This window comes from Phyllostomus discolor, chromosome 2 (assembly GCF_004126475.2).
Source record: "Phyllostomus discolor isolate MPI-MPIP mPhyDis1 chromosome 2, mPhyDis1.pri.v3, whole genome shotgun sequence".
Lineage (NCBI taxonomy): Eukaryota > Metazoa > Chordata > Mammalia > Chiroptera > Phyllostomidae > Phyllostomus > Phyllostomus discolor.
In genome coordinates, this window is record NC_040904.2 from 188,074,823 (window position 1) to 188,096,290 (window position 21,468).

The 21,468-nt window shown below is 38.9% G+C and overlaps 1 protein-coding gene across 2 annotated transcripts in view; it reads right to left on the minus strand.

Moving 5' to 3' along the window:
* The window catches only part of PTPRO (protein tyrosine phosphatase receptor type O), a 192,672-nt gene that overhangs the window by 79,670 nt on the left and 91,534 nt on the right, over window positions 1-21,468 (minus strand). For both annotated transcript variants that reach the window (XM_028532493.2, XM_036019312.1), the window contains exon 2: window positions 9,162-9,435. In XM_028532493.2, coding sequence (XP_028388294.1) covers window positions 9,162-9,435 — 274 coding nt within the window. The remainder of the gene's footprint in view (window positions 1-9,161; window positions 9,436-21,468) is intronic.

Below are 21,468 nucleotides of genomic sequence, written 5' to 3' on the forward strand. Positions count from 1 at the left end.
TTGCAAATAATGCTGTAATAAACATTTTGGGACATGTTTCCTTAGATTGGAAATTATGGATAGGAGGGTATGCACGTTTTCAACTGTATGAGATGCTGTCAAAATGTGTTATAACTTTATATCAATTTACATATCTATCAACATTATAGGATGGTTCCTTTTCCTCCATATTCTTTTCTAGCACTTGCTTGTATCAGCCTTTTTTTTTTTTTTTTAAAGATTTTATTTACTTATTTTTAGAGAGGGAAGGGAGATAGAGAGAGAGAGAGAAACATCAATGTGCGGTTGCTGGGGGTTATGGCCTGCAACCCAGGCATGTACCCTGGCTGGGAATCGAACCTGGGACACTTTGGTTCCCAGCCCGCGCTCCATCCACTGAGCTACGCCAGCCAGGGCTGTATCAGCCTTTTTAATATTTGCCACTCAGAGTACTGAGATGTGTGAAATTTTGTCTTGGATTTAATATTCTGTTTATGAAGCAGGTTATCTTTTTACATATTTATTGGTGACTCAGTTTTCCTTTTCTTAGAACTGTTTGATTGTTTTGCCCATTTCGTGGGTTCTTTTCCCATATTCTCCTACTAATTTGTTATGCAAACTTTGTCGTACACCACATTCCTATTGTCATCCTTTTATTGTGTCCTATGCCTTCCTTCTGGATTCACCTTTCTTACTGAAACACATCAGTTAATAGTTACTTAAGTTAATATGTAGGTGTTAAATTCTCCTAAGCTTTATATACTAGAAAATATTTTAATTTTGTAATTATTCTAGACATAGTTTAGCTAGGTATGGAACTCTAGGTGAAGAGATTTCCCCTGAGAACTTTGTAGATGCTCCATTGTCTTCCTGCCCCAGTCATTGTGGAAGAGAAATCTTCCATAGGTCTACTAGTTATTCCTTTGTAGATATTATGCTTTTTTCCCCCCTTTTGGTACCTTCTAAGTTTTTATTTTTTGCATTCTTGATAATCTGTACTTTACCATTATATATTTAGTTTTGGTTTTATTTTTGAATTCTCCTACTTGGTACTTAGAATGCTTTGCTAATCTATGGATTCATGTCATTCCTCAAGTCTTAGAATTCTCAAGATTATCTCTTTAAATATTGTGTCCATCATTCCCTCCCTTCTCTTCTTCTTGAACTTTTAAATGTCTTTAGTTAGAGCCTCGCTCATCTCCGTACTTGTGAACTGTCACACTGTACTAAATTATGGGGTAAGTGCACAGTATTGTCTTTTAATCTACTAACTCTATTTAACTGTTATCAGTATAGAATTTATCACCCTGGCTGGTGTAGCTCAGTGGATTGAGCATGGGCTGTGAACCGAAGCATCGCAGGTTCAATTCCCAGTCAGGGCACATTCATGGGTAGCAGGCCACGGCCCCCAGCAACCACACATTGATGTTTCTCTCTCTCTCTCTTCTTCTCCCTCCCTTTCCTCTCCAAAAATAAATAAATAAAATTAAAAAATTATCTCATTTATTGAAGTTTTTCAATTAGTTAACTTTATTATTTTTTATATTCAGAAATTTTTTTTTAATTTCTATTTGTTTTGTTAACTAAGATCAATTAGTTAATTTTAAACATAATTAATTAAATTAATTTTACCTAATTTCACCAATTAAAATATTTAACTGATTACATTTTTAATTTCTAAAAATTTTAATTTATGTTTATTCTATGTATTTTTATTTTATTTCTACCAATGTTTGCTTCATTATTTCTTGATCTTTTTTTATATATAATTCATACATTTATCACTTTGAACATCATAACATACACAACATACTGTAAATTTTTTTGCAGTTATATAAAATATAATTTGAAATGTTAAAATTGTTGTTTTAATGTCTATCTTTGTTTTAGCATAGATTTGTTCCTGTGTTTTGAAATGCTAACCCTAGGTTAATTTTATGTATACTCATCTCCCTATTTTTTGCTGTTTTGGGGAAGTTTAGCCATTGCCTCCTTGCACCTCACCAGAACCCCAAATCTAGAACCAGTGCACATAACATTGCTTGGGGTGCTGGATATTGTGGTTGATATAGGGACCATCACAAACCCATTTCTGGAGTCTCAGGGAGTTAAGCCTGGTCCTTGATAACAATATTAGATGTGTGCTTCCTACATCCATGTTCACATATGTTTCAATCCACTTCCCCACTTAGGGTTTCTCTTTGTTTCTGGTTCACAGAAACAACTCTCATGTTCTTGAACTTAGCAATGTGCTTCTGATTTTCTTTTTTGCTCTGTTGTAAGATAAAGAGGGTATGACAAAGCAGGAATTAACTGCATTAGTTTTTACTAGAAATCTTAACATGAAATTTCCATTTTTCTTTTAATAAGATTTTTTAAATGACATTTAATATGATGATTTTTCTTCATTAGTTGTCCCACATAATGGAAGCTGATGTTCAAGTTGAAGATTATTTTATATTCTTTAATCACCTTTGAACTATTCATAATTGATCATGACTAGGAAGTTTTTAAAAGTTCTGGATGTGACTTACTCAGACAAGAGATGAAGAAACAAAAGCAAATATGAAGAAGACGCTGTTTGAAGAAAGCAGCAGCAACCCTCTATACTTGTTAGCCATTGCTCAGCAGTGCTTCTTTCTGAGATCACTCTGTTCTGCGGGACTAAAGCTAAAGAAGCTCTTGCGTCAGTGATCAGTAGCCTTTGCTTGAGATGTAACCAATCTACGAATGAGCCTCTTCTGCCATAGTCCCCTTGAGGGAGAGGAACCTGGGTTTAGGCCCTCACCTCTGATGGCCCGAGCAGAGAAAAGGGACTTATCCTGGGCCCCAGGCCAGAGCTTCTGCCTTGGGTTTAGGTGACAATTAGAGACCCGAGGACACCACTGATGTGAGCTGCCAGCCGCAGCCACTCAGCCCAAGCGGACCGGAGGTTGTGCGGGGGGTGGTTACCTTCACAACCACTACCTTAGTTCAAGTCTTCCTTTCTTTCCTGGGATATCTCACCAGCTTTCTAAATTACTCTTCCTTCCTCTAATTTCACCTTAATTGTTCTTATTTGTTTTTGCTTAAAACTTCTAAGCCTAGAGACTACCTGATACTCTCACTTTTGTCAGAATCAATCTTAAACAACTCACTTCCACTTCATTGACTTCTCCCCACCTGGTCTGTTCAGTTCTTTTGCTCCCAACCCCATCAGTATTTTTTGCTTAGTGCCATTGGGATTGCTTCGATTTATTGAATTTATTGTAGGCACTACACACTTTGTCAAGGATTTTATTTTAATTTTTTACATTACAAAAATATTTACATTATTTTATAGCACCCTCTACCAACTCAGCAAAATAGAGCCCGCAAGCCAAATCTGGCCTGCCACTTACTTGCTTTTGTGTGACTTGTGAGCTAAGAATGGTCTTTACATTTTCAAAGGGGTGACAAAAATTCTCAGAGCAATAATATTTCATGACACATGAAAACTATGTGAAATTCAAATTTTGGTGTCTTCAGTGTTTAGAACAGCGTGCTTGTCTGTTTGCGAGCGTCTATGGCTGCTTCTGAGCTGCGGCAGCAGGGTGGATCACGGCAACACAGACCGGATGACCCACTAGGTATAAAATATTTACTATCTAGGCCTTTACAGAAAATGGTTCCTAACCCCTGGAATACATTATAGATGAGAAAAATAAGATTTAGAGAAAGTAATAATCTGCCTAAGGATACGTTACAGTCTCCAGATTTCTCTGGTTCTCAAGTTCATGCTTTGAACCACTTCTCAAAATACCTGCTTGCTCATTTGTCTGTTCCAGTGCAGGACAGAGGAGCCTGTGGTGTGCAGCTCTATGGCTAGAATAAAATTCCTCCTTCACATCAAATTATGTCATTTCTTTGTATAAGATCTGACATCATTCCTTATGCCTTATAGATTAAGGTCTTAACTCTTCTGTAAAGTATCCTAGGTTCTTTCTAGCCACCTTTCCTGTTATTTTCTGGAACCACAAAGCTTGAAATCTTAACTCCTTGCAGTTCATAAGCATGCCATGCTGTTGCATGCCTCCATTCTTTGCACACATGGTTTCCTTTCACTTTGATTGTAACACTCTACTTTTTACATTAATTTGTCACATTTTCATTAATTTTTCAATGATTGTTTTTTTCTCTCTGATGTCTTCCCAATGTCCCCTAGCAAGACTAGGCACTCTCTCTTACATCATTCTCAAATAGCATTTATTGTTTCTTGAAATGGCTTGTTTATCTCTTTTCCACATTATTATACCACTTTGAGTGTGAGTATTTTTATTGATCTTTATTTCTTTGGCACCTGGGACATGGCATAGAGAATGTAAGCAATAAATAAGATAGACATTTATGAATTACTTTTATTTATCATAGATACATTTGTGTAGAATATTTCATTTGTGGAGTGTCTCCATGTATTCTGCGGTGTTTGCAGACACTACACCCAGGACTACTAACAGAGGAGACAGTTGTGTGTCAATAGCATTTCCCCAAGTTCTAAGCAATTGTTTTCCTGTGTTATTTCATCTGTTAAGAAACCACTTCTTCTCTCTGAAGCGCACACAATAGACTAAAAGTTCTCAACCATTTACATATTAATCAGATGTCAGAGCCTAGGGGTTGTGAAATTCTTTTGAACTGGCCAATGTGTTTGTCTTAAATTTATTCTTTGCCCAGTTTCTCAGCTTTCTCCCAGAGGGTCAGTCTCAGAACAACTATGGAGAAATATCAAAGGAGTGCCCCGGGCCAAATGGTTTGTCACTGCTTATTTCATCAAGAGAAGGTACCCTTTCATCCTCCAGAGCAGTGTGGCAACTCTGTGAGCAGAACTACAGATGTCTCCTAAACTTTTAGAGAAACCTTTTCATTAGAAAAATAAAGATGGCAAAATTCCATCATTAGTGAACAAATAATGATCACTTTAGAGCTCGAAAATAATCTTAATATGTTTTAAATCTCCCTTTTTATGAAGAGAAAGCTGAGCCCCAAGTGTTACCTCATGCCCAATGTCACAGAAATATTTGTGCATCGATACAGTGTTTATATCCCCAACCTATTATCCCTTTCGAAATCTGAGATGATGTAATTGAGCCTGTAAAAATGGGGTAGAGGAGGAGAGACAACAAACCACATTCGTTTTTACTTTTTAGAAATTTAGGCCAATTTCCTCTTCCGCTTAGGATGTAGAAAGTGGCAAGTCAGTCTCACTTCCCAGTACCCAACAATAAGAAGAAAAAGCCAAATAACTCAGGAGATCATAACTTTTCTGGCATCCATCAGAAAGGTGAGATTGCAAGGGAACCAAATGAAGTAAATTCCAAAGAGTGACAAGCTCCTCTGAGGACACAAGGGAAACATTGTTTTGCCTTTAGCAGGGATGGTAGGAAGAGGGGACACAAAGACGGACAGAAGAAAACAACTAAGATTTTAATGCATTCATAAGGACGGATATGTTCTAAATGACAGTTTAGAACTGCCCTGCCCAATAAGTTAGTTACTAGTGCCTGTGGCTATTTAAATTGCATATCTGGATAAATCAATCAAAATTAAATGAAACAAGGGTCAAATCAAGGAACATGTATAAAGGACCCATGGACACAGACAACATGGGGGGGGACTGAATGTAAGAAGGTGGGGGATGGGTAGGGCAGGAGAGAGTAATGGGGGAAATGGGGACAACTGTAAGTGAACCACAATAAAAAAAATAAAAATAAACATTAGTGGTTACTGTACTAGATAACGCAGATACGGAACATTCCCATCACCAAAAGTTCCAGGACAGCGCAGGTTTAGAATGACTGGGAGTCCACCGGCTCTCTCCCGCTCCTTTCATGGGCCTTCATCAGGCACTAAGGGGAATACTGAGGGCAAGAAGGTCACCCTCTGGGCCACGAGCATGCAGGTGATAAATGGTGTCACCAAGAGATCAGGGAGAGACTTTACTTAATTCCCAGGACCTTTCTTCATGCAAAACAGAAGTTTTAAGGTATTGGACTGGGGCAGAAAAAATGCTCCCTCCCATTTCTCAGGCAAAAGTACAACACGTCTGAGGGACAGGTAGAAGTGTATGAGGTCAGTTCCCAGGACAGGGGCAGAAATGCTTGGCCCCATTCCTGACACACTGGAACAGCGTTCTGCTACTACCCGGGAAGAAGCAGGAAACGAGCTCAAGACCTTCCACGGATGTGTCCATTTACCGGAGGAGGAGGAATGCTAAGAATGCCTCACTCGGATCACAGGGTCTGCCTAGACCTGAGGTTGGATCAGGAGAACCAAGAACCTCCCTCATCCCCACCAAAATCTTGGCACCAGTTTAAAAAGCGGCAGTACTCCATTGTTAGGGGTGGGGCAGCAGCACGGAGCCCATCGGTGGGGCAGGGGTTGAGGACTTGCTGAGCCCTGAGGCTGAAACCGGAGCTCTGGGAGATACCCAGCACCCTGCTGCACTACGGCTGAGGAATGTCGAATCTGTGAAAATCTAAAGATGACTAATACCTTAAACCCAGGTCAACTAATGGCTAGTCCAACTTGACCTCCCACCTGAATGGGTTGGTGACACTGTAGATTTACATTTAACAATAAAAATAATTTCACTAAGTATAAATGCACTAAACTTCCACTATCAAAATTGGTAGCCACTGGCCACATAAGGTATTGAGCACTCAAAATGAGGCTAGTGTAACTGAGAAAGGAAATTCTTAATTTTACTCACCTTTAATTAATCTATGTTAAAAGTAAAAAAAGTGTTATTTTATTTTTATATTATTATATATTAAAATAATATTTTGAATGCAATGAATTAAATAAACTGTGTCATTAAAATTAATTTCACCTTCTTGAAAAGTTTTTAAATTTTTCTATCAGAAAATGTAATATTACATATGTGATTAGCATTCTATTTTTATTGGATAGTGCTGGTCTAAATGCCTTAGTTAAGGGGCAGAGATTTTTCCAGATTGGAATAAAGCAAGATCCAACTCTATGCAGTCCACAAGAAACCCACGAAGACATAAGTAGATTGAAAGTAAAAAGACAGAACAAGTATACCATGGCAACATAAAAGAAAACTAAAGTCTATGTAAAGTCAGACAAAATAGACTTCAACATGTGGCATATTACTTGAGATAAAGAGGGACGTTGCATAGGATAAAAAGTTCAGCTTAGCGAGAAGACTGTAATCCTAAAAGTACTTGCACCTACAATATCACAACAGAGCTTCAAAATATGTGAAGTATAAACTAAGTAAAAGGAGAGATAGACAAATCCACAGACATAGGTGGAAGCTTTTTCACTCCTCTATCAAGCATTGGTAGAACTAGCACATGGAAAAACAATGAGGGTGTGGAAGAGTTGAATAGTCAATTTGACCTAACTGATGTTTATTAAAATTTTGCTCAACAAGTACTTGGAGAATATACAACAATATACACAATATTTGGGGCCATAAAACAAATTTCAATAATTTTCAAGTAACTGAAATCACACAAAATATGTTCTCTGACCACAATAGCATTTACTTAAGAATCAATAAAAAGATCTCTGCAAAGTCATCACACTTTTGGTCTTTCAGCAATGCACTGCCAAGCCCACATGTCAAAGATGAAATGATAAAGGAAAATTGAAAGTATTTTAAATAGAACTCACTGCACATGCTAAAATTTCAATGAGATATTCCAGAAATCTTCTAATCAAATACATATCAGATTTCTTCATGAGCCACTAGCTAATTCTAGCTTTGTCTAATCAAGAGCGGCTGAGGGCATGCTAGTGAATGTTGAGTCAGCAAGTCACTGCAGTTTTATTCTGTTTTGCGTTTCGTCTTTTTTTTTTCTGGCTCTTTCTCCTATTATTTGCTTAACTAAATTGAATTAATATTTATTGGTCACCGAGTAAGCATAAGGCTTATGTTAGATGTTTATGAAATTGTGAAAATGAGTAAGGCAAAGCTTCTGGTTTCAAGGAATTGCGTTATAGGTACTGTACACCTAGATCTGCTGCCTGGATCTATTAACTCTCAATTTACCTTTTATGGAACTCTTTTAAGACAGTATTTTACCAGGCAAGTTCTTCCTTTGATTCAGCTAGGTTCCTGCATTTGTTCAATATATGTATAAACATTGAAGGTCTTGGGTCTGTGCCTTTCCCAATTTTTAGGACTCAATAAAGATCTTGGGACTCTGCCAAAGGAAATTTCAATTAATTTTTTATAGATGTGTTAAAAAATATGTCCTCTGGCTTGATTCTGAGTTCTTGCTTCCTGGTGTTTTTCTCCTTTACTCCAATAGAAAATACGTCCTTTTTAAAAAAAATAGTTGATAGAATGACCACATATAGTTGGCATTATAAAAACTGCAGCTGCTGGAAAATTTGCAAGGAAGAACAATGAGCAAAAAGAACTTTGTTAAGCCATTACATTGCTCCAGTGATTAACTCTATCATGTCATAGATAACAATTTTTCTTCCACACCTCAACACATACAGTAGAATTACATCTTACTTTGAGATTAGGTATTAGAGTCAGAGTAAAGTGAACATGATAGTTAAACCCAATCCTAAAAAATTGCTAATATCAGCATTAACTCTTTAAGACATGGACTACTGAAGGTTAAATGCCAATGACTTTTTTGGGGGGGTATGTTTTCTTGGATGCTGGATGCCAAGGCTATTATGAGGATGTGGTAGGGAATAGCACTGATAAATCCTGATATCTTCTTTTTTTATCTCAGCTGGGAATGTAAAACAGAATTTGAGAAGGCTAAATATGAGTATAAATTCATGTTTCAAAAACCAAATTGCTTAATATGAGAATATGCGTTATGGCAAAAATAACTGAATTATGATCGTACTATTAAGTAATAGAAAATTGCATGGTCCAATCATGAATCTAAAATTGTCAGTCAGTCTTAAAATACCTCATTCAGGTTTGCTTTCTTTTAGTTTTAAACATTTTAAGCATAATGCAACAGTAAAATGTTATTAAATTTCAGCAAGAAACTATATTAATATAAAACAGAACTTTGAATGTATCTGACTTGATTTCAAGGAAAATTTATGTCACTTGACTTCACTTAATCTTGCCATCCTGGGCTGATTTCCCTTTAATTGGGATTTCATAAAAATACACGCAAATACTAAACACAAAGGACAATATTACACGTGATGCTTACTTGTTAACACAGTGATTGATCTGGATGGCTTGGTAACCACATGTCCATTTACCACCACCAGAGTGATTATGTAGTAAAGGCCATGATAATTGGCCTTAAAGATAACAGGAGGAGGCAAAGTGCTGTTGAATTGCTCAAATTCGAAGAAGTAATTTTTTGATTCACCAGTTATCTTCACAACATACACAGATGATGGACTCATGACATCTGAGGCTTCTAAAGAGACAACGATGCTATTATCATCTTGAACAGTTACATGGAATGTCGTAGCATTCTGTTTAAGAAAAGAGAAAACACGGAAATGGAGGTCAAATTCAGATCATTGGCAGTAAAGTTTATACTGAAGGAATTTTTCCAAAACTAATGTGGTAAGCATTGCTTTGTAAAATAGAGTTACACCGTATACAAGGTAAGGCAGAAAGAGAGATTTAATCTCTTTTGTCTCACGATTTTCTTGGGGTTTTACTTTGAGGATTCTTCTGCATTGAAAAGGTGCTTCCAGTTCATGGGTCGTGTCATGTAATAAACACAAAATAACCATCATGGAAATGAGCAAATAATGAATGGATGAAAATCATCTTGGCATTCAACTTCCAGAGAAGCCGTTGTTTTCAGCTCCGCTAGAGAAGCTATATGGTTTGAAGAAGCTCCCTGTTTCACTTTGGAGGGAGAGATGCTGTGGTAGTCCTGAAAGAATTCTAGAAGACTGTTTGAAGGCAGTCACTTCCTCCCTCACTTCTCACTTATCAGCTCTGAAAGCATAAAAGCCAGCACTGAAAAACCTGTGATAATCCTCCTCATTAATGGTTAGCCAGTTCTTAATAACCGAAGCTAAGATGGTCTTGGAAGAAGGGACCAGACTGAGGATGCACAGCGTATATGGGGAAGTCGACAGTTAGCGGACTAGAAACTTTGCCTCTAGTGTCCAGGTAAATGTTTATGAACAGTATTGGAAAAAGCATTTGTGTAGTTGGTTTAAATATTCCTTCCTAATTTTTTCTCAGGCTCTGCAGGCAGAATCAGTCCTTCTGCTCTCTGGTCTCATGCCAGACTCGTATACTTTGTACCATTTTCTGCTTTGTTTTTAATTTATCTCCTGGGTGTGCAAGAGCCTGGACAAGTGGTTTCATGACTCTGAACCTCAGACTTCTCTTCTATGAAACTGGGACAGAAAAACTGCTGAAACTTGTTACAGACTCACAGGAACCCAGAGGCTAAGCCGGGCAGTCTATAAACACAGTCATCTCAGTTAATACGCAAATGACTACATGCGATGGTATTATTATTTTCTCTTTTTAAATTTTATTATTATTTTCATTGTATTTTTTTCTATTACCATTTATCCCCCTTGGACCCCTCTCCCTCTGTAATCATCACTCTGTTGTCTGTGTCCCCGAGTCCACACATATTGTCAGCAGACAAACCAAGTATACAATACCTATCCCTACCCTACAAGAAACTACACAGATCTAAAATGTATGAATATTTTTTCTTCTCAATTTATTTTTAGAAATCTAGTTTTTACAGGTCCTGGGACTTTTAAAGACTATCTCACTTAAACAGTTAACATTTAATGGGCTTAATTGTGTTCATGCTATTTTAAGCACACTAGACCCTAAGTCCTCTAAGGACAGAGACTGAATCTTATCTCTACCTGCATATCCAGCTCCAGGACCAATGCCTGGCATCTGCTAGTTTCCCATTACACCTGGGAGGTTCCTGGCCACATTGCAAACCAAGAGTATTTTTGGGACCAAACATGAAGTGCGACCCATTCTATATAGTTATGCATTACATGATGATGTTCTGTTCGACAGTGGACCACACGTGTGATGGTGGTCCCATGAGATTACAATGTAACTGAAAAACTCCTATAGCCTAGTGTGGACAGTAATTGTAACATTGTATTTTGCAATGCATTACTCATGTGTTTGTGGTGATGCTGTATACACAGACCTACTACCGCACTGACAGTTGTATAAAAGTATAGCACATAATACTTGGTCATGATAATAAGCAACTATGTTACTAATTTTTCTGTTTACCATACTATACATTTTATCATTACTTTAGGGTAGAATCTTTCTATGTATAAAAAAGTTTGCTGTTAAACAGTGTGCTGTGTAATGCCAGCAGCAACTTCCTACATTGTGCTCGATTCAGTCTCCTATTGTTTTGTACAGGAGCATGCTGCGCAGGCTTGCAGCCCAGGGGCCATCCGCTAGACCACACAGCCTAGCTGTGTCATTGGCTAAACCACACAGCCTAGCTGTGTGGTCAGCTAGACCACAAAGGACTGGATGAGGGCCCTGCATGATGTTGGAACAGCAACAAAATTGCCTAATGATGCTTGTTTCTCTGAACTATTCTCATCATGTTAAGTGGTGTGTGATTCTATTGCCAGTGGCCCTGGTGAAACTGTGAGGTTGAACCACATTCCGAATAAGCAATAACATTGAATTCTGGATTTTACTCATTATTTATGATATTTACTATAGGAGCTGATTCACTAACTCAGAAAGCAGTAAGTTTACAAACATCACATTCATATTTATTAAGAATTTTTCACTCTATGTTTTAACAGCCAATATCTGAAAGTTTTATGATGATGAAAAGAATCAATTCAATTTTGTGAATTGTTTAAGAAATGTACGTCTGTTGTGTCATGATGCTTCATAGACAGTGAATCTTCCAGAGAGAAGAGGTAATCTTTCAAAATATCTAAGGACATCTCTGGGGATGGTTGTATCTGCCATGAAAATAAACACTGGTTATGTGCTCCCAGGCTGCCCAAAATAAATCAGGGTGGGCTGATCGGGTTCAGTCCATGGGACTAATGAGAACAAAGCAATAGGTCAGGTGAGATCTAGGCAGTGAGCCTGAAAGAAATGTCAGCATGCGATTTCTTCTCTGTCCTCTTTGCTTCTGCTTTTGCTAGAATCTCTGTTCGGGAGAAAATTGTAACCTCTGCTGAGAAGTGGAGAAAGAAGGAAGAGATAAAAGTAATAGCAATGGATCTGATAAGCTTAGGCAAGAGCAACACTGATATGTTTGGTGAATAGCAAAATATTTAATACGTTTTTTTTTCCGAGATGGAGCAATAATATGGCTTGACTCTGCAGTGAAAATATTTTCACTAAAATTTCCTTTGCATAACAAACTTTAATATAGAAATTTCTCCGGTCCACCACCCTTATTTCACACTTGAGAGAACAGTGATGCAAACTGATGCAGAACAAGGTCTGGGATCCTCGGGTCCTTATGGTTGTTGGTACGATTCCTGCGCTAGGGGCAGGCTGCTTGGGGCAGTGAAAGGGGCCTGGGTGCTCGGCGGCAGCGAGGGGGGAGGAGCCCAGGAGCCTCCATGATCACTCCAGGACTGTCCGTGGCTGTTCTGTAGAACACCCTGGTGGCTACAGAACATCCTGAGCCAGAGCGAGCAGCACTAAAGAGGAGAAAAGTGCGGGATGAGTCCCCAGGGTGTGGGACAAGGAAGAGGACTGGCCACAGATCCATGCAGAGATGCACACAGTCAGAAATCCTGGGAAGTCCTCCAACAACCCGACAAATGTAATGACTATTATCTATTGATTCCTTAATCTGGAGCAATCTTCAGAAATAAGAGTTACTCTCCTCATTTCACTCAGAGAGGTTAAACAATTTGCTTAAGAGCACAGCAACAAACGTGGTATCAGCAAGCCCGAGTCTCCATTCCTTTTTCTGGAGCGTATAACCAGTGAGAGTGTGTGGAAACCCAAGGACCTCTTAACTTCATCTTCTTAATTTATGAAATAGTGGGAATTCCTAGGACTCATGGGATTTTTATAAAGATTAAGTGTCTTTTATAAAAATGATAACAGTATGAACTCAACACTTATTGGTTCTATTTCAAAGGTTATTGTGTTTTAGTTAAATCTCAAATCACTCAATGAACTTTTAATTATAAGGGTTCTATAGACTTTCATTTAACTAACTTCAAAACACCATAAAATTCTATAATTATGTTCCCTGGATATTTTATTCACACAACGTTGGAGAGCTATCCATTCATTAATTCACAACAAACAAACATTAGCTAAGTGTCAACGTGACGTGAGGTGCCTCTCTGGGGGTTGACAGCAGGCTGACGGACAGGGCAGGCAGACAGTACAGCAGGCAGGGTTCTTGGACTTGGGGAGCTCAGGCTCTGATAAGAAAGGCACGTTCAAATGCATAATCACAACACAACTTGAGGGTTATTAGCTCTGGGCTTTGAAAACTGTCCGGGTGATACCTGTTTTGTCTGCCTGTCTGGAATCCCTTCTAAGATTATACCATCTTCTTTAGGAGCCTTGCTTCTTTCCTACTCTAAAGCCAACAAGGGGTCCTCATGGGGGTGCTAATTATGACACCCCACTCCTAGGTCAGAGCCGGAGGCACCCTGACTCAGTTTGCATAGACTATTGTCCCCAGTCCCCTCTCCAAGAAGAGAGTGACAGGGATGCACATGTGGACCATGCCCACCGACTAGAATGCTTCCTCTGAAATTTTATGACTGGAATGACTGGGAGGGAGCTTTCTCCTCTAGTTTCAAGTATGTATGGATGCAAAGCTGGACAAGTCAGTGTCTGTAATTTCTGCCCCATGAAGACAGCTGTTTGGGGGAGAAGTCCTGGTCTCAATCATCCTAAGGCCCAGGCACTGTGCCACATGGGGACATGGGTGAACGAATGAATCTCTGTTGATGGTTTAAGTTTTTAAAGCTGGACTTCCAGAATTTGCAGCCAAATGTTCTGATCTGTAGAAGAGAATTTTTCAGTGATGTAGACATAAAGAGAAAGAAGCAATTAATTTTGCTTCTGCAGGTAAGTGTGAAGGAAGGCTTCAGAGTGGAAATAATGCTTGAAAGATGCTTGGGAGTTTCCCAGGGAACTACAGTCAGAAAAGTCATCTGGAGAAGGGGGAAGAGAGACCATGGTCCACGGGAGTGGCTGGATAGCGGGAGGGTGCTCAGGAGAGATAGCCCTGTCCAAGCAGGGCCTAGTTAAGGAGTTTGGATATTGTTTAGGCCAAAAGGAATTATGAATTTTTCAACACAGAAGAGTGACATGATTAGATAGATCAGTTTAGAAAGACCAATATAGTTCGGAATATAGATGGACCCATATTAGTTAGGAATTGGCAGACTGGGCCCATGGAAGGCCAGTAGACAGTAAGGAGTCTTTTGCCACAGCTCAGGTAAGACAGGATGAGAATGTGAGCAAGCGCTGGCTGCACCAAACCTGCCCGTGTGGCGTGCCTCTAGGACATCATTAGTGCTCCAGTTGGCATCCCGATCAATGGTTAGACGTATTAGAGGGCATTTTGGACGGAACACTTAGAAAATTCTGCTGTGCTGAGCTTACCACAACAGAAGCGATGGGATGCTCAGTTCTTCTGAATCATAACATTGACCATGTCTGGTGCTTACATAGCACTTACGCATAGCCATGCACCTCTGCAGACCTTGTGTAGTTCATCCCCTTTGCCTCCTGTCTGGCTCCCAGGAAACCTTTTCAACAAGATAATCATTCTTTTCATTCCGTTCAGGAAGATCCAAGTCCCAGAGCTGCCCTGCCAGAGCAGGCTTCCCCTGATGCTTTCTAAGAATTATGTACAGCTTTCTTTCAAAAATTGCCAGAGCAGAATTTGAATGTTGATCTCAAAGGCTAGGAATGGCTTCCTTAATCTTCCATTATTCATGCAATTATTCTTCCGATACGTTTTGAGCAATAGCCATGTGTCAAGAACTTTGCAGGACACTGGGGATGCACTCTATTTGGGAGTAAAGAGGAAGACAGGCCTAATGTGCCTTTGTCCTTCCTAGAATTGTGCCTGATCAATAACAGCAATGATGATAATAAGGACGATGATGATAACACAATAAAGACCATTAACTTACATAGTGCTTATTATGTGCTGCCAGGAACTGCTCTGAACTTCAGACACCAGGCCCTTGCTAAATAAATACATTTATAATCTGTTGTGTAATACCAGACTTCTTTATATGTAGCCTAAATGTATCTTTTCAGGTAGAATATGTCAGTTCTCTCTCCTTGCCTGAGTCCACATTCACGCCAGCTCTGCCTTTCATGTTTGACATGCTCAGATACAGTCAGCCCTGTCTTCACCTCTTCATAGTACAGAGCACTCATTTCTGATGCCTCTCTTTGGGTAAAGGGGACCAAACTCCAATGTCAGGCAGGTCATGTAAATGTGAAAAGCAGTCAAATGTAAGAGGATTGAATGATAGAATAGTTAGAAAACAGGAGGATAACTGCATTATCTAAAAGCATCAGTAAAAGTACAATTACAACAAGATAAAGCTACGCTGGCCAATGAAAAACACACAACAGTTTGGGAGATAGCCGAACCTGGGTTCAAATCCCACATAAGGGACAGTCTGTCATTGTAATTTCTTGAGCCTCAGTTGCTTGAGATAAATTATGGAAATACTAAAACCTAATGTGATGAGGTTTCTGTAGGGGGAACAAAGAAGATTATATGTGTATATTTCCTAGCCCAACACCTGCTATCTATAAGTCCTCCAAAAACAATAGCTAATTGTTGCTACAAAATTTATGGTCTATAGTTTCTCAATGAATTTCCTTGGGAGATATACGTTTTAGAAGTTGTATCTTTTTAAGCCACTAATTCTATGGTCCATATATTGTTCAATAACCATTCTGAATTTGTATTTATTCAACATCAGTATTACCTTCTTTTTGGCATTATAAACAAGAGAAGGCAATGTTTCTTTTTCTGTTAGGCCTATGTCTCACCGCCTGAGCTAGGCTGTTTGACTAAAGGTTGCCATAGGAACGGCGTCTAGGACCTACTGTGCTGAGAAATCCGGGAGCCTGTGACTGCACCCCGCTGATGATTGACTTGAGAGGAAGTGGGTCCACCACCTGGAATGCCACAAAATACATTTGTTCTCCACAATTTAATGATCTGGCAAATTCTAAAAATAAACAGCCCTTTTCTGGCTTAATGTGTTATGAAAAACAAGGTTTCCTGACAGGTTAATTCTGCCTGTGGAACAACTGTTATTTTCATAAAATGGAGCACTGACGAACACAAGTTTGCCCAAATTTTAAAACTCTCCATCCTCCTTTCTAGCCTTTTCTGTATGCAGAGTTTTAAAATGGTTTTACCTCGGAAAGATGCTTGTGACAATGCCGCTGTCGGACTTGCTGAAAGCTACTGTGAAAGATGATGGCACTAACCGTTCATTGTAGGATGGATGAGTTCCGTCAAATCTCACCACAGGCACGGAGTGTCTCTCCCACTGTGACAGCGGTTAATTAAATGCTGATGACAGCTAACAGACAGCGCAGTCTACTTACCAAACATGTGGCTCACAACATAGTGAGGTATGTCCCTGGCGACCTTTTGTGAGCACCGTGCTTTAACCTCCCTCCTCATTGAGTCCTTCACATTGTCAACACCACCACTGTCAGAGCCTTAAAGCGAGTAGTTGCTGGTGTCTGCCACCACTGCTGGGATTTTAGGAGGCTGATCCCCCCATGTCAGATGAATCAAAGCCCAGACATTAAGGGAGGTGAAGGGCAATACATACATGCTTTGCTCCATGTTTACCTTCAAGCAGTTCTTAAGAACTCAGTGCCTATTGTACACCTGATGCTAAGGATATGATGGTTCAGGGAAAAAATGTGGTCCCTGTCCCAGTGGTGTTTGTAGTCTACTAGTAAAGAGAGAAAAGACACTATTTTAAATAATAAACTCATTATGAGAGGAAAAGCATTGTTAAGAAGTGTGTGATGGTAGTAGAAGCCTAATGGGAGGATCTAACCTAGAGGAAGGAAGAGTCTGTATACAGGTAAGTATAGGCTTGGTGACAGATTAGAGGAAGGACAGGATCTATAAAGAACGGTGCATATGAAGATCTGGAGGCTGGAGGAAGCACAATGCATTTGAGAAACCAAAATAATATCAGAATGGTCAATAATAGAGATGAGATCATGGGATGCTTTGTAGGTCATTCTAAAAACATTGGGGTTTATTGCTAAAAACTGAGGCTGTCACCTGTGGGAGGCCACTTATGGGTTATTAAGCAGGGGAGTGAAATGATAAGATTTACATTCTGTAATAGAAGAAAAAATTATTATGCTAACAGTTGGCTCCCAAATTCCTATTGGGGAGAAGTTGTAATAAAAAAAGATGATAATGAACCACTTGGAATAGACATAAACACTGACAGTGTGAGCAGAGGGATCTAGGCAAAAAAAAATAACCCACCCAAATTAGTATTCAAATTTCAGAGAAGAAATGCCTAATTCTGGAGAGTAAGGGGAAGAGGTAAGAGGGAAGGGGCTAGAAAACACATGGAGAGAAGAGTCAGCAAGATGGTGTGATGCTGGGATACAGAAGGGGCAGTCAGCTAGGGGAAATACCCAGATGGTGAGACGGTCCAAGGACATTTAAAACTGGAAATGGCTAATGTGCCATTTGAAGTACATTTTCAGGAGTAAACACATCTCTGCTCCCCAAATCCCAACCTTCACAAATGTCTGCTACGCTCACAAATGTTCCGTGTGACTGCAACACTTGTGATTTGCTGGAGGGGCTGAGCTTCACATGCATGTGTTAGGGCACAGAAGCTATTTGTGGAATTTGGAGCCTGAGGGAAGAGGAAATTGTGAGAGTGAAAATGTCTCCCAAATAGACAAGAATCCCAAGAACATTTGGACTTCCAGGAGAGATGGAAAGGGATTTACAGCCAATTTTATTTAGGTCTCAAGGGGGCAGTAAGGTCATGAGCTAGTTGGTAAGGAAAGGCAGAAGTAGGTGTGATTGGAGTATTCTAGGACAGAAATGATGGTGGCTAGGACCAGGTAATTCTTTTAAATTTAGAGACTTGAGATTTGATCGGTTGTGGTGTTGATTTTGTACATACACACTTATCATCATCATTATCAGCACCACCAACATATATAGAAAAGATGGCAGGTGAGCAGATATATTAACAGGACAGGAGTAAGGGTGGTGTGTATCATTACTTTGTTACATGAATGTCACTTTAAGATCCGTCATCTTCATTACATGGGAAGTTACAGGACATCAAGGTGTAGAGGGAGACATAGTGACTTAAAGCAAAGAGAGCTGCGTGTGAATATTGGCTCCATCACATACAGACTGCCACCTAGAACCCCTTATGGACCTTAGTTTCCTCACATATAAAATGGGAAAAGAATGCCTACCTTACAAGGCTATTATGAGATTAAAATGAAAAAAAAAAAGTAGGATACATGCCTTATTTTAGGCCTTGCACATACTGAGCCTAATTTTGATGTTTAAAAAAGTGGAAATTACACTTAATAATCTGGCTAAGGAAGCTCTTGTGAGAGACCTTGCAAAGCTTCTGAATATCATCAAAAGCCTAATAGACAATAAAGGAAATTTCAGTTTTCACTTGTATGCAAACCCTCCACATCATAACAAATCCCTGAAATAGTAATCACGCAGTTTTTCAGTATGTACCCTTCAGGAACACGGCTCAGATTTGTTGTTACCTGAACTAGTTAGAGATATAATTCAATTGGAAATATTGTTTCTGATCCTCATTAAAATGATTTCTAAGCTAGTCTAATCCTCTTATTTCTCCCTTCTTCAAAATACTGCATTATGAAGAGTAACAGAATTATGAGATTATAGGACCTTGGTAAAACAATAAAAGTATGAAAACTGGATTTTAAAGAATAAAAAGCATAAAATTCAGGGTAATTTTTTTTTTGCTTATTCAGTTGTTGAACATAGGCAAGTTATACAGTCTCTCTGAGATAGTTTTCTCACCTGTAAAATGGGATTAACACAGTTTTGTGATGACTGCATTGGATATCGTCTGTAAACTTCCTAGCACTGCTGGGTGCATTCTAAGTGCCCAATGAAAGCATAATTCTGGGAGGGAAAAAATCACTGATGTTATTATGTATTGTCAAATAAAAACCAGATTTAGAGAAATAGGAGGGTCTTTGACACTCAAAATTTTCCTCCATCTTTCCCCAATAACCATCCCCCCCGCCACTACTTCTCTGTCATGAACTGCAGGAACCCCACAAACCAGTCAAACTGTCCACTGCATAGGCTCTAGTGTTTTTCTGCTCTGTGGTCCTGTTTACGTATTCCTTCTGCCTGGAATATTCCCTCCCCAGTTTCAAATATCCATTCTATATCTGTCACTGCATCTCCATCAAAGGCCACCTTCTTTGGTACGCATTTATGAGCACCTCAGAAAGAATCAGTCTCCTGTGATCCCACTGCCCTCTAGCGAAATCTCTCCCAGTTTGCATCGCTGCACACGGGATCATACAAACCTAGTAACAGGCAGACTGCTCGTCACGTAAGGGGGGAATAACTTTAAATGGCTCTTCACTCTTACCAAGATCCTGCTTCCCTCACATCAAGTATTTATAACATCCACTGAAACCATTTGAAGTTAACATTTTACATATTCATCTTCATTTGACAATGTTAACTTTAAATCATCACCATTTCTGACTTTCCACGGCATCAGTAATATATTCAGCCAGCACTGATGCCATTTTGAATCACAAGAAGGCCAGAACAACAATCTGATATTTATGTTTTGTAAATGAAGCTCAAAAATGTTTTTGTCTTTGGGAACAGCTGTAAAAAGACAGAATGCAATTTACTGCACCAAGTGAAAGGATCCCATTCTTTGGGAAAGGATGGCATTTCTATAAATCAGGCTGTGGTATCGGGTAAGGAAGTATCATTACTTTACTTGACATACTACCCTTATTGTTAATTGGCATTTCATCACTAAATGTTTGCCTATTGCCCTGTACAAGATCTGTTTTAAAAGGTGAAAAATAGAAATCTTTGTATTTTACCATTAGAAAGTGGATTTTATGATTAGAAAAGCCTGCTGATACAGAATCTAACTGCAATGATGAAATTTTTTCATAGGATTCTTTACAGAAGTGTTTAAATCGCTTTCCACACCTTTGTCTACTATTTTAAAGTTTCTTTTTATAATGGCAGCAGCTGTTCTTGGTGGGCTGACACCAGTGCCTTATGTCAGTTTGCAACAATCTACACTGTTTACATTCAATGATCTTTATTTAGAAAGCTTTTATTCAATTGATAGTAAAGATTTAATTAAGTCATAGCATGCAGTACTTTCGCCAGTAACTGAGTGTGGCATCCATATGATTTTGTAGAAATGATGTCAATGTGCTTTAAGTTCTGAAACATGCCTCCCTATCTTCAATGCCCTGAATTAGAGCACTTAAAATCAATATGAATTTTCCATTTGCTGACTACTCTTTTCCTATCTCCTCCTCCCCAACTAGGATTACCTTTCTCCCTTATTTACCTCTTTTTTTCCCCTCTTTTTGCATTGCTTCTCATAGTCTTCTTTGTGTTATATTTAGTCAGTTTTGTATACAGATTTCCTGGTAGATTTTAACTTCCTAAGGATAGACAATGAGATCTTGTTTATTATCTGTCATAGACTCTACCAGGGGTGTCCAACCTTTTGCCATCTCTAGGCTACACTGGAAGAAGAAGAGTTGCCTCGAGCCACACATTAAGTACACAGATACTAATGAAAACTGAGAAACAAAGCAAAAGGTTTTAAGTAAATCTATGATTTTGTGATGGGAGACATTCATAGCTATCCTGGCCCACAAGTGGCCCATGGGTCATGGGTTGGACACCCCTATTTAGAGATTTGCCATGAATGAGGAATGAAGACTTTCACTGTATTTAATTAGCCTCATAGTTCTTGGTGCAGAGCTGAACACATAGAGATGGGCTGAAATGAATAAGTGGGTTGGACATTCCTGTGAGTCCAACATAATACTTTGTTATTTGGAACACTATAAATATTTATAAAGGTATACTCATATATCCATCCATCCACCTGACCACCCATCTATGTTACATTAATTGAGCCTTTAACTACACATTTTTACTATGTGTCAAGCCTATTCTTATGTGTCAGAGTATTTATTATTATAGCTCAGTTCCGGGATGGTTAGGGTAAAGTCATATCACTGTATTATCAAAATAAAAGAATACTTGGCGAGAGAAAGAGAGATATTAGGGAGTGGCAAGGAGGCAAGTGGGTAGAGAGAAGGAATTGCATGAAGAGGAACAACTAAAGGAATTGTAAAGAAAGAATGAATGGAAGTTAATGGAGAAAATTTATGAATTGGGAATAAGAGTTATAGTGAACAATAAAATACGACAGAATAAGACTGACATTTTGTATCCCTGTTGCTTATGACTCTGCCTGCTG